The 15000-nt window shown below is 43.5% G+C and overlaps 1 protein-coding gene across 1 annotated transcript in view; it reads left to right on the top strand.

The window, feature by feature from the left end:
* Positions 1-15000, top strand: part of LOC307261594 (MAM domain-containing glycosylphosphatidylinositol anchor protein 2-like) — a gene marked incomplete at both ends in the record, with an annotated part of 80247 nt that overhangs the window by 49720 nt on the left and 15527 nt on the right. The window contains one exon of the mRNA XM_080042175.1: positions 14786-14960. Within this exon, the coding sequence (XP_079898301.1) occupies positions 14786-14960 (175 nt within the window). The remainder of the gene's footprint in view (positions 1-14785; positions 14961-15000) is intronic.

Below are 15000 nucleotides of genomic sequence, written 5' to 3'. Positions count from 1 at the left end.
TCGGTTCATCCTAGCCTGAGAAGAGGCAGAAAGAGTGTTTTATGGTCTCACTGTCTAACCCTACATTTTCCCATGTGTGACATCACGCATGGTAAAATGTAGGGTTAGGATTAACAGGACAGCTGGGCCAAGGGAAGACTGAGGGAACACTGAGGGAAGAAAAACCTCATTCATTATATTAAAATTGTGATTTTATAATGATAGAACGCCGGTTCCGTATGGGTGAAGTATTTGGAATCCTTCCCAAGTGTTGACAGTGGAAATGTGAATTAATGGGTCCCATACCAAACCGTACCGCTCAGTGCAAACGAGGCTGTATCGGTATTTAAAGGCACGACGCATAAATCTGAGGTATAGATTTTATGTTCACAGCTGTAAACTTGACAGCATAATTTCTTCATTACATCGTCAATAATCAGGTTAGAATCAGCCGTTTTATTCCCTCCTCTCTCTCTCCCTCTGTCCCTCTCTCCTTCACTCTCTTTCTCTCTGCCTCTCTCTCTGCCTCTCTCTCTCACCCTCTCTTTCTCTCTCTCTCTCACTCTCTCTCTCTTTCTCTCTCTCTCTCTTTCTCCTTCTCTCTCCCTCTCCCTCTCCCTCTATCCCTCCCTCTCTCTCTCTCTCCCTCTCCCTCTCCCTCTCCCTCTCCCTCTCCCTCTCCCTCTCCCTCCCTCTCTCCCTCTCTCTCTCCCCCTCCCTCTCCCTCCCTCCCTCTCCCTCTCTCTCTCTCTATCTCTCCCTCCTTCTTTTTGCTGTCAGTCTGTTGAGGCTATAAATAGAGCAGCTGCTGGCACACACACACACACTCACACACACACGCACACACACACACACACACACACACACACACACACACACACACACAGTTAAACACACACTTTGCTATTTTTTCTGCTTCTCTGCGTCACTGCAGATCTCGGCTCCCTCCGCATTTTCTTTCATCCTCCTCTTCATCATCTTTAACACCTTTCACTTCTCTCTCTCTGTATCTCTCTCTCTCCCTCTCTCTCTGTATCTCTCTCTCTCTCTGTCTCTCCCTCTCTCTCCCCCTCTCTCTCTGTATCTCTCTCTCTCTGTCTCTCCCTCTCTCTCCCCCTCTCTCTCTCCCTCTCTCTCTGTCTCTCTCTCTCTCTCTCTGTCTCTCTCTCCATCTCCCTCTCTATCTCTCTCTCCCTCTCCCTCTCTCTCTCTCCCTCTCTCTCCCCCTCTCTCTCTCTCTTTCTCTCTCTGCTCTCTCTCTCCCTCTCTCTTTTTTCTTCTCTCTCTCTCTCCCTCTCTCTGATTTAAGATAGATTTTCTTCTTAAATAGGCTACATGCCGAAAATGCATTTTTATCAAATTTGATTTATAAAATGAAAAAACCCTAGCCTGGTCCTACCAGACCATCGTACTTCATTTAACCTGGTCCTACCAGACCATCGCACTTCATTTAGCCTGGTCCTACCAGACCATCGTACTTCATTTAGCCTGGTCCTACCAGACCATCGTACTTCATTTCATTTGTACAGAAGGTCTGGAATCACTCAATTAACAAACGTTAACTCACTTGGAGGCGGGTGTCTGTTGAAGTTTAAAACTATTGGATCTGCCCAGTGCCACTCTGGATCTGCCAACCAATCGCATAACGTTTGGTCGTGACGTGATGTCATGCGCCGGCTTCTGAGCCACTCCCTCTGTACGCTGATTGGACCGTCAAAAATCTGGCTGAGAAAACCCGCAAATATTGATTTGATTTATATTTATTTCGTCCATGGATGTCTTCCAACAAAACTCATTTCAACATTCTCACATGTACAATCTATAGAACCATGAGGAAAAGGAGGCAGGATGAAGAAGATCTTATGTTTCCTGCCCCCTCAAAACAAAACAAACACAAAGAAAAACCCTCTACATGTCAACTCATGTCAGTGCATGACGATAATAAATGAAACAAAATAGAAACCAAAACATCAATCTGAAACTGATTCCAAAACAAAGCAAACCATGATCACAACCATCATCAAAAATCATACATTTTTCTTTCTATATTATATATAATAATATACAATATTTTTATTTCTATAAGTGCTCATACAAATTCATTGTTTAATATACCGCTGACCCAGACTGACTACTGAAGGGAAATGAAAATTGAGCGGAAGTAGGTAGGCGGGCGCTCCCAGGCTAAAACAATTCTGTATCCAAAATACTTTGGACACTAATATGTGCTCTACACCAGCCGTGTCTGGCCTTAAGAAGCGCCCACACATAGCCACATTTCTATCCAACATTTAAACCGCTCCGGAGAAAATTAATAGACCAGTCTGGATTGTCCTTCAATCTTCATCTCTATATGACTTATTGGAAATGCTCTTTAATGACAAAAAATGTATTGTGAGTTTGGTAGAAATGTTGTCAGTAGTTTATATATTATAAAATCAAAATGTTCATTCTACTCAAACATTTGCCTATAAATAGTAAAACGAGAGACACTGAACTTTTGGAGTGGTCTCTTAATTTTTTCCAGAGCTGTTTAAGAAAATACAATATGGTCTTAAAAAGAAAACACACAGTCACAATAAATAATAAAATTACACGTATGAATATATTAAAGGTGCAGTGTGTAATATGACATCATCAAGAAAGTTCTACAAAGTTCTAGAATGCAACGCTCCCTGGGTAACCCCAACCCTTTCGAATAATAACAGAAGCTACAGTGGCCTTCAAGGACAAGAACAATTCTACATTTTAAACAATGCACCTGATGACATTCCAACTATGACACTTTCAAGATGGCGGCACTAGGCCTTGGTCCAAAATATGCAGAAATATGGACATATATGAGACCCTTTCTAAGGGAAAAAAGAATAATAAAAAATAAAAAAATTCAGCCGTTATGCACTAAATTAAATGTACTTATGGATATTATAATTACTTTCTACAAAATCTGCTAGGAAATAAAACCCACAATTCTACACACTGCAGGTTTAAGAATAAAAAACATTAATTCAGTCACAGTGATAAAAACAGTTATGTTTATTTAATGAATCATAGTTCCCAGGAGTGAATGTGAGAGAAATATCCAAGGTCTTGAGTTAGACATAAATAGCTCTGGTTCATTGAGAGTGCTTGGGTTTAAATATGATGTTTAGGAGCAGAAATAGATTATTTTTTTTATATTTTTAACTTTACGTGAGTGAAAAACTCTGTGTTCGTTCGCCAAAATCTCCTCCTTTGTCTTTCCTACCAACTGCAGCTGCCAAAAAAGAAGTATGTACTTATTATCATGCAGTGTGCTACAACTGGGACATGCAGAATTGGCCGTGTTCCAATCCCTCATAACTAATAATAAAGGAATACTTCACCCATACGGAACCAGCGTTCTATCATTATGAAATCACTATTATAATATAATGAATGAGGTTTTTCTTCCCTCAGTCTTCCCTTGGCCCAGCTGTCCTGTTAATCCTAACCCTACATTATACCATGTGTGATGTCACGCATGGGAAAATGTAGGGTGAGACAGTGAGATCATAAAACACTCTTTCTGCCTTTTCTCAGGCTAGGATGAACCGATTTCTAAAGTTTTTGCACATTTATACTACATAGGATCTCAGAGTTCAATACACCTTCATATTTCCACCGGTGAAGTAGGGCTTTGATGCTATACTTCATAGGATGGTAGAAATGGATTTACCCTTCGTTCCAATCCCCATACTCTTTCCTTTCTTTTTCCTCTTCACAGCAGACCCGGGTTAGAATCCAGCCCGGGTCGTTCTCTGCATGTCATTCCCCTCTCTATCTGTCTGTCTGTCTGTCTGTCTGTCTGTCTGTCTGTCTGTCTGTCTGTCTGTCTGTCTGTCTGTCTGTCTGTCTGTCTGTCCTCTTCACAGCAGACCCGGGTTAGAATCCAGCCCGGGTCGTTCTCTGCATGTCATTCCCCTCTCTATCTGTCTGTCTGTCTGTCCTCTTCACAGCAGACCCGGGTTAGAATCCAGCCCGGGTCGTTCTCTGCATGTCATTCCCCTCTCTGTCTGTCTGTCTGTCCTCTTCACAGCAGACCCGGGTTCGATTCCAGCCCGGGTCATTCTCTGCATGTCATTCCCCTCTCTGCCTCTCTGACACATTTCATCTCTGTCTCTTCAACACTGTCTAATAAAAAGCAAAAAATAAAATGCCCCAAAAAATATATCCGTGGCATTGCTGTTTTTTTTTCCTGTAAAATAATTCTCAGACTGTCAGCATCCCTGGCATACCTGCAGCAGTGTAACTAATTAGCAGTTGGAGTTGATGTGTGTGTGTGTGTGTGTGTGTGTGTGTGCGTGCGTGTGCGTGTGTGTGAGCGTGGTGCGTTCAAACACTGCAGCGTTGACGTGTATATGTGAATGAGTGAGAGAGAGTTTACATAAGAGGCTGTTACATCAGACCCAATACAGACACACACAGTAATACATTTAATATCTTTGTGTGTGTGTGTGTGTGTGTGTGTGTGTGTGTGTGTGTGTGTGTGTGTGTGTGTGTGTGTGTGTGTGTGTGTGTGTGTGTGTGTGTGTGTGTGTGTGTGTGTGTGTGTGTGTGTGTGTGTGTGTGTCTGTGTGTCTGTATGTGTGTGTGTGTGTGTTTTTGTTAAGATGATGAAGGCAGGTTAATTACTTCCTTCATTCTTTTGCTTTTAAATTGTCCAAAAAAATTCCCGTTTTGAAATCCTGCATTGTAATAAAATAGCTTATTTTGGTTAAACCTCCTTGGAGGAACTTTTAAATATTTCTGAAACAGTCTCATGTTTCCTCTGATAATCATAAATTACATGTAACAGCAAAACGAGACCATCAGTGCAAAGACCAAATGATTTACATCAGGCAGACGGGAAAAGCCTGTGTTTATGAACGCTACTAAATCACAGTTCACTCTGCTTCACCGTGGTCATATTACCATTATTAATCTGACACAGTCACACAGATAGATAGATAGATAGATAGATAGATAGATAGATAGATAGATAGATAGATAGATAGATAGATAGATAGATAGATAGATAGATAGATAGATAGATAGATAGATAGATAGATAGATAGATAGATAAATCAAATCAAATCAAATCAGTTTTATTTATATAGCCCAAAATTACAAATAAATTTGTCTCGGTGGACTTTACATTTCATACAATATGATATATGATACAATATGATACAATATGATACAATATGACACCCTGCCCTTACACCCTTAGCTCGGCTGAGAAAAAACTCCCAGTAAAAACCCTTTACCGGGAATAAAAAAAAAAATTGAAGAAATCTCAGGGAGAGTCGACAGAGTAAGGGATCCCTCTCCCAGGACGGACATACTGCAATAGATGTCATAAGTAGAGAAAATCACGAAGGAATTTGATCATTGACCAGGTGATTACATGGTAATACTAAGTAAAGTGCGAATAGTGTGGATGCAGGAAGACTTCAGATGCAGCCAGAGGATCCACACCGTCTCGTCTCCACCAGGGAAAACTAAGGTTTCCATCGCCGGGATTACATCCCACGTCTCCAGGTGGCGCCCTTGACCACTGCACATCATTCGCGTTGATGGTCCAATTCTCAGATAAAACCGGAGGGGGGACCAGATCCACACCGTCTCGTCACGACCAAGGGAAACTGGAAGAGGACAGACAGGCAACCAATGAGCAAGGCAAAAATGAATTATAAAGATTGAACAAGCAAGCGAGTAGAAAGAGTACTATCCTGATGTGAAGCAATAGCAAACGGGGAGCATCCATTCCTAGGACAGCTGATTCCACACAGAACTCGGAGTCAGTCGAGTAGCATGGAGAGTGCTTGGTAGACGGAGGGAGAGAACCCCCGGGGCAACGCTCAACCAATCATGGAAGATAAACAAAAGAGAACAAATGTCAGAGAAATGGTATCAGTTATGCAATTAGCGTCGGCAGGACAATTCTCAGTGGGAGGACAGCCGGTACTCAGGCCCAGACAAACCGAGACCGAGGCAGCTCCTCAGGGTGATAATAATAACGCTATAACAATGCGAACACAATTAACATTAAAATTACATTGATCACACTCTACCGTTCCCCATCGACACACAATCGGCGCCAGCCCCCCAGACCCAGAGCCTGCCCCCCAGCACCCCGCCCCCAGAGAGCACGCCCCAGTGCGGCACTAGTCCAGAGGAGGACCGGGGCCATAGATAGAGAATAGAGTATAGAATAGGGAAATAGCCAAATACACCGCTGCCACGAGGAGCAACCACTGCCGAATCCCCCGGAGGGGCGGCCCGTACAGCCCCACTCAGGCCCGCCGGACCGGCCATGCCCAGCCCACGAGGCAAGGCCAGAGGTGCCAGGCACAAAGGGCGCGACGCATCCGCCGCCGCCATCGGCACACCCAGAGCTAGGAAGGGCCGGAGGAGCACCGACGCCGGGCAGCGAAACACAGACGCCAACAGCGACGCCACAGGGCTGACCGCCAGGCAGGGGTAAATGATTAAAACAGTTTAAAAACAGTTAAAACGCAAATTGCATAGATTGCTTCTATCACCCGCGTCAAACGATTAAAAACATCGCAGTACCCACCTACCAGTGCACCAATTACACAATCTGCACCCGATGCCCCATTTCCACCCTACCCAACGGTCCAGTCAGGCAGTGGCACGGCGCCACTGCAGACGCCTGAGCACGCACCCCGACACCACCACCCCCCCGGCCACCCCCAGCCCAGGGCACACCAACGACAGCGGCAGGCAGCGCCGCCGCCCCAGCGCCCCACCCCCAGCCCAACCCCGTCAGCCGACACGACCACCCTGCCAAGCCCCGGAGGCCGCCGCGACCGCCTGTCCAGAGGCAAGGCATGGTCCCACCCCCAGCAGCGGTGCCCACGTCAGACGCCAATTTGCCCCAGCCCGAGCGGCCAGGACAGCCCACCGGAACAGCACAAGACCGGCACCTACCCCGGAGCAAACTCCCCCCCAGCAGAGGCTAGAGAACCGACCCCAGACAGGGTGACCCGCCACCGACCGCGCGCCAGCAGAGAGGTGGACGAGCGCTAACCAAAGGTTAATTCAAAGAGATAAGTCTTAAGTTTAGATTTGAACACCTCGATAGACTCAGATTGTCTGATCTCTATCGGGAGTGTGTTCCATAAGGAAGGAGCTCGATACGAGAAAGCCCTGCTGCCGGCAGCTTTCTTAACTCTGGGGACAGACAGGAGCTCTGCAGTCGTAGACCGTAGTGCCCGTGATGGGGCATATCGCGCAACTAGATCAGACAAATATGAAGGTGCAAGCCCATTTAATGCCTTATAGGTCAATAGCAGCACCTTAAAGTCGGATCTGACATGGACCGGAAGCCAGTGGAGCGACGCAAGAACGGGGGTGATGTGGTCATATTTTCTAGTTCTGGTCAAAAGCCTCGCCGCAGCATTTTGTACCTTTTGTAAGCTTCGAGTACTTGCCCTGGGCAACCCAGACAGTAGTACATTACAATAGTCAAGCCGAGAAGATACAAAGGCGTGTATTAATATTTCCGCATCAGCCATGGACAGACTGGATCGTATTTTTGATATGTTCCGTAAGTGAAAAAACGCAGTTTTGGTAATCTCTTTGATGTGTTGATCAAAGGACAGGTTGGAGTCGAACTTAACACCAAGATTTCTTGCTGTTAAGCTTTGAGAGATAACGCAATTGTCGGAATTAATTGTCAGTTGCTCAAGCTGATTTCTAACGTAGATAGATAGATAGATAGATAGATAGATGGGTCATATTACCATTATTAATCTGACACAGTCACATATAAATACATTACCTCATGGCCATGCATCCTGCCGTCTATCCTTTTCTATTCTACATACTACATCCGACGATAAAAATAATTGTTAACAGAATTTAATTTGCTTTATTGTATAATATTTTAATGCACAATACATGCTTTCTGCCTATTGAACTTTGTCCCAGAACCTGAGAACTCCAAAGTGTTTTGCTACAAGTTTGTTGTTTAGCCTTGACAGAGGTATGACGCATTCATGTGCACAGTAAGAAAAGACTCCCTAAACTCCCCATATTCTGTTATCAGACATTGTATGAAGGATAACACCAGCTGAGATGAATTTCTGGGAATATATGCCTAATTAAAATGTTTCTGCTTTCGCCAGCAAAACGGGCTGGACACACCAAACCTAGTATGTGTTTGCGCACACACCAACTTCTCTTGCATATAATCCCATGTACACTGTTCATTCGATGTATTCAACCATGTATCAAGCCAGGTACATTGTTGTTTGACCCTTGTATGCTGTTTGCAAGTAAATTTCACCTGCTTTCGAGAAGGCCTGACTGTCCTTCGGGTTGCCGGATCCGACATCCTCTTCTCTGGACAAGAAGAGCCTGCACGTGAAGACGGGGGAGTCTGGGACTCTCCACAGAAGACCTCCAGCCCTTTGCTACGGGGAGAGGCCGTCAGCAGACTCGACTTGGACGGAGGGGGGGTGACGGAATCCGGAGCCTGAGCGAATCGGGGCTTTCTTGAAATCAGGTGAATATTAACAGCTGATTTGTTTTGTTTTGTTATGTTTGTCAATAGTCTACAACTGCAGAGTAGACTTATTAGTTTTATTTAGAATACATCACATAGGGTGTTCTAGTTTTAAATTGGTGAATTTTATTAATCAATTGGAGGGAATAGGGGTGTTCACCCTGTTAAATTGATTAGATTTTACATTAAAAAAAAATTAAATTACTTGTAAGCAACTGCCCCTCTTACATATGATCAAATATCTGACTTTACATTTGATCCAAGCCCCCATCGAGAACAGTATAAGAGAAAGGTGGTGGCCAAAGAGATGAATAAGAGAATGTTGTTGAAAGTGTAAGAGGAAAAAGATTGTTTGGAACTGATTGTTTATGGATGTTATAAAGAAAGAAAAAGTATGTAGGGGAAGGGAGATATAAAAGGTTTTAGTAAGTGTGCATACAATTGTTATGCTGTTATGAGAGAAAGGACGAAAGAGCAACCTATTTGCCACAAACTGTATGTGATGAATGAAATACATGTGTGTCTAACTGAGACTCAGTCTCTGTGAAAAGGAGAAAAGGAGAGAGCACAAAAATGTGTGTGTGTGATTCAGTCCCATGCAGAAAAGGGAGGGCCTGTCTCACTGCTTGCCTGTGTGTGCTTGAATGCTGCCCAAACACAGACAAAAAAATGTGGAAGAATGAAATCAAACCTATTCTAAAATGTTGTTGTGCGTTAATTGTGACATCTAGAGCAAGCAAAATGGATAGGATGATATTTTAGAAACAACCCTGGCAGAATGATGAGCATTTCTTTTGAGAACATGTTACTGCTCAAATTCATTCTGTTTCAGATGCAAGGAGAAGACCAAGCTGACCATGCTTCAATAAGGACAATTGGACACTGAGGAACAATCTGAATCGGTTATGGTAATATCCTACATAACCATTCCCCCAGTGACTGTGATATGAAGGACACTTTGCGTCAAAATGCCACAAAAAGGACTTGTTGACCATCAAGACGATCCTGGTTCCTGTTCCCTGGCTTCTGCAAAAAACTGTCCTCTCTGAAACTGTACATAGACGATATAGCACCAGTACACAAACTTGCAATTTCACAACTGTGATGTTGATGTACTTGATATTATTCTGCTTAACTGAAATATATTTACTCATATACTTTGCCCTTTTGCTTTGAAGTGTTGCAAAAAGTTGCATTAAATATTATAAAAAGGGTGGAATGTTAACAGAATTTAATTTGCTTTATTGTATAATATTTTAATGCACAATACATGCTTTCTGCCTATTGAACTTTGTCCCAGAACCTGAGAACTCCAAAGTGTTTTGCTACAAGTTTGTTGTTTAGCCTTGACAGAGGTATGACGCATTCATGTGCACAGTAAGAAAAGACTCCCTAAACTCCCCATATTCTGTTATCAGACATTGTATGAAGGATAACACCAGCTGAGATGAATTTCTGGGAATATATGCCTAATTAAAATGTTTCTGCTTTCGCCAGCAAAACGGGCTGGACACACCAAACCTAGTATGTGTTTGCGCACACACCAACTTCTCTTGCATATAATCCCATGTACACTGTTCATTCGATGTATTCAATCATGTAAGCTTATTTGTGATACATGTTGTCTGACCCTTGCATGCTGTTTGCAAGTAAATTCACCTGCTTCCAAGAAGGCCTGACTCAGTTTCAATTATTCAAACACTTGGTGAAATAATTCCAGTAACAATAATCTAGTTAGGATGCAGTAGGCATACTATTGGGACATACTTTTACTCTCTTATTTCATCATAACATTGCGCCTTGATCTTGCCTCTTGCTTTTATATCCGTCGCATCCCCTTTTGTTTTCATATGGAGGCTTCGTCGATGTGACGTCGATGTGACGTCACTTCACGTGCGCATTGGATTGTGGGTCAGAATCGCCCCAATAGGATGCACTTTTCAACACTAACAATCTTGGCCGCATGAAGTAGGACATCCGGGTACTTCTAACCATCCTAAATCTGGCCACAAGAATCGGGACATCCTAAATCTTTTTTTCTACATACTATATACTAGTAGAAAGTAAGCGATTCGGAACGCAACCCTTGTTTAGAGCAAGGAGAGATGCATTGTAGCAGGTTTAAGCAATTTGCTATTTTTTTTATAGTCCCAGGGCAGGTAGGAAGAATAAATACTACAAAACTAATAAATAATATAATCAAGACACATACATACAGACCAGTCCAAATGTTCAGTGTCTCTCGTTTGACTCTTTATAGGCATATGTTTGGGTAGAATGAACATTTTGGTTTTATAATATAAACTATTGACAACATTTCTACCAAATTCCAATACATTTATTGTAGTGGTGGGCCGTTATCGGCGTTAACGTGCTGCGTTAACGCCAGACTCTTATCGGCGATAAAAAAAAATATCGCCGTTAATCTCTTATTCCACCTCCTGTTCGGCTCAGGGAGCCAGTCATTTGTACAGTTCAGACTCGGCCGTAATGCTGCTGCACACACACACACACACACACACACACACACACACACACACACACACACACACACACACACACACACACGCTGAGACGAGGGGCGAAGCTTCTCTCACACACCCGCCGCTCTCTCTCTCTCCATCACTTTCCCACGACACAATCGGGTATTGGAACGCAGGGTGGGTGTGTGTGGCCACCGGTCGCCACGTGACTATAAGTTTCCAAGTTTTAAACACTTCTATCTCTTCAACGTCAACGTCACCGTACCCGAATCCTAAATATCCCCATAGCAGACGCTATATTTCATCGGGGGGAAAACTTTGTTTTGCGCCACAGTTCGACTCGGCCGTAATGCTGCTGCACACACACACACAGACACAGACAGGCACACACACACGCTGCATGGCAGAGACGAGGGGCGCTACCAAAAAGACGAGAGAAGCGGTTGGAGCAGTTGGAGAGTTTAGAGACACATGCGCGCACATTTATTTACATAAAATCGCAATCGCAGTCATTTGTGCAGTTATGTAAAATGTTTCACTAAGGAAAATGACAGAAAAAGTAACGCACAGTGACTTTGATGAGTAACTTTAATCTGATTACTGGTTTGGAGATAGTAACGCGTTAGATTACTCGTTACTGAAAAAAGAGGTCCGATGCCGGTAACGCGTTACTAAGTAACATCTTGTTGAACATTATTTATTTTCATCACCAATTATCATAGTAGAACAGCTTCCTCAAGCAGTTTGTGATGCATGTTGGAAACAGGAGATGAGCCCCTGGTCTGATGCGCCACCTGGCTTGAGAAACACGTTCTCAAAGACTTACTTTGAGTCATTATTTAGGAGCACACACATATTATGAATGAATTCAAATGAGACATTTTAATCTAGATTCATCTAGATTCATTCCAAAATTAATCTAGATTAAAAAAATTAATCTATGCCCACCTCTAATTTTTTGTCATTATAGAGCATTTCCATCAAGTAATGTAGAGATGAAGATTGAAGAAAAATCCAGACTGGTCTCTAAATTTTTTCTGGAGCTGTATACACATGGGGTTAAACACTAAAAATTGTGTATTGTGTAAAAGTGTATTTTCACCACTGCACACCATTATCTTTATTATGTTGTGAGTGTTTTAGCTTTGATGTTGTAGCCACAGTTTTGTTAATGAGAGAGTGTGTGTTCTGTGTGTGTGGTCAAACACATCCAGGATTTTAAGCTAATTAATCGTCAGGTCGCTGGTTTGAGGCTGTTAACCGCCTGTCTGCACCATTCCAGCTGGCTGTGTGTGTGTGTGTGCGTGTGTGTAGTGTGTGTGTGTGTGTGTGTGTGTGTGTGTGTGTATGTGTGTGTGTGTGTGTGTGTGTGTGTGTGGGAGGAGGCGTGTGTGCGTGTGTGTGTGTGTGTGTGTGTGGGAGGTGGTGTGTGTGTGTGTGTGTGTTAGTTTTCGTGTATGTCCTTGTCTGCACCATTCCAGCTGGCTGTGTGTGTGTGTGGGGGGGGGAGGGGTGTGTGTGTGTTGTGTGTGTGTGTGTGTGTGGGTGGGAGGGGGCGTATGTGTGTGCATGTGTCAGTGTGTGTGTCCGTGTTTGTGTGTTAGTCTTTGTGTATGTCATTGTCCCTGTCTGCATGTGTTTGTCCGTGTGTGTGTGTGTGTGTGTGTGTGTGTGGGGAGGGGGGGTGAGTGTTTGTGTACGTCGGCGCATGTGTGTGTGTGTGTGTGTGTGTGTGTGTGTGTGTGTGCGTTGTTGCATGTGTGTTTGGTGTGTGTGTGCGTCAGTGTGTCCGTGTTTGTGTGTTAGTTTGTCTGTGTGTGTGTGTTACTTTTTGTGTGTGTCCCTGTCTGCGTGTGTTTCTGTGTGTGTGTGTGTGTGTGTGTGTGTGTGTGTGTGTGGGGTGGGGGGGGGGTTTCTGTGTGTGCATGTGTTTCTGTGTGTCCGTGTTTGTGTCCCTGTCTGCGTGTGTGTGTGGGAGGGCGTGTGTGTGTGTGTGTCTGCGTATGTGTGTGTGCGCGCGTGTGTGTGTGTGTGTGTGTGTGTGTGTGTGTGTGTGTGTGTGTGTGTGTGCGTTGTTGCATGTGTGTGTGTGTGTGTGTGTGTGTGCGCGTTGTTGCATGTGTGTGTGTGTGTGCGTGTGTGTGTGACACTCAGGTAGAGACAGAATCAGGTGGAAAATCTGCTGATAGAGGCAGGAGTGGAAGCAAAGTTTTTTTTTTTTTCATTCAGCGAAAAAACACCTTGAAATAGGTCAAAGTAACTTTCCATAAGTCTGACTAGGAAAGGACTTCCTGATTATGAATGCACAAACTCTACTAAGAATTGAGAGCAAATAATCTGTATTGAATTTAAATTAAAATTTCAATTGTGGAACGAGCTCCCCCTCCATATTAGACAGGCCCCCTCACTGCCCATTTTTAAAACACGTCTTAAAACCCATTTTTACTCCTTGGCTTTCAACCCAGCATGAGACCTTCATTTTGTTCTAGTGTCGTATGGTGTATTTTATTCATTGTGCTTATTAGTTTTATTTGTTTAAATTGTTGTTTTGCTTTTAAATTGTTTTACCTGCATTATGTACAGCACTTTGTTTCAGCTGTGGCTGTTTTAAAGGGCTTTATAAATAAAGTTGAGTTGAGTTGAGTTGTATTCATCTATAGTAAAACTTGTGTTATATATAATTTACAGTTCCTTTTATTTTACTTTCAGTTTTTGGACAGAAGCGGTAGTGTTTTTACCACGCCAGCTGTTGTTCCTGGGTGAGCGTATTACCCATGACAAAAGGCATTAATAAAAACTATATAAAAATAGCATTCTTTGGGGCGCTCCGGTGGTGTAGTGGATAGAGCGTGTACCATATTGGCTCCGGCCTTCGTTGCAGTGGTCGCAGGTTCAAATCCGACCCGTGGACCTTTACTGCAGGTCATCCCCCCTCTCTCTCTCTCTCTCTCTCTCTCTCTCTGTCTCTCTCTCTCTGTCTGTCTCTCTCTCTCTCTGTCTCCCCATTTCAACTCTGTAATGTCTAATAAAGCTTGAAAATGCCAAAAAATTATCTTAAAACAAAAAACAAATAGCGTTCTTTGCACTGATGGTCTCGTTTGCTGTCACATGTAATTCATGATCATCAGAGGAAAAATTAGACTGTTTCAGAAATATTTAAAAGTTCCTCGTAGCAGCTTTAATGATAAAACTTTGATTTTCATATAAATATTTAATTTTTGATATTTTCTCTTCACAGTTTCCAGCCGGTTTGTTTGTATATTCCCTTGTGCTCCAGATTATTATGATCATGTTTAATCAGTAATTACACAGAGACACGGACAGATGGAGGAGTGTGTGTGTGTGTGTGTGTGTGTGTGTGTGTGTGTGTGTGTGTGTGTGTGTGTGTGTGTGTGTGTGTGTGTGTGTGTGTGTGTGTGTGTGTGTGTGTGTGTGTGTGTGTGTGTGTGTGTGTGTGTGAGTGAGAGAGCAGGTTGGAGGGAGAACTGACCAACAGATGCTGAACCAGGACAAATCTGGACCACACACACACACACACACACACACACTGAACACACACACACACACACACACACACACACACATGGGAAAATGTAGGGTTAGACAGTGAGACCATAACACACTCTTTCTGCCTTTTCTCAGGCTAGGATGATCCGATTTCTAAACTTTTTGCACATTTATACTACATAGGATCTCAGAGTTCAATACACCTTCATATTTCCACCGGTGAAGTAGGTCTTTAAGCATATTTTTAAGCCTTAATTTTATTTATTTTCATTGTCCTGTATAGATTCGTTGGACTAAGACAGCGGGTGGAGCCTCCGATCGCCCGGGGGATTCCTCTCTGAACAACGAGACACTGAAGATCCATAAGATAACTCGCCACCAGGGAGGGAGGTATTACTGCAAGGCTGACAACGGTCTGGGGTCGCCCTCCATACGCTCCATAAGGGTGGACGTCTACTGTAAGAACACACACACACACGGACACACTTACGAGCGCAC

The sequence above is a fragment of the Ammodytes marinus genome, assembly GCF_949987685.1.
Source record: "Ammodytes marinus genome assembly, chromosome: 15".
Classification (NCBI taxonomy): domain Eukaryota; kingdom Metazoa; phylum Chordata; class Actinopteri; order Uranoscopiformes; family Ammodytidae; genus Ammodytes; species Ammodytes marinus.
The sequence above is the reverse complement of the archived record's forward strand: the minus strand, read 5'-3'. Positions and strand labels throughout refer to the sequence as shown.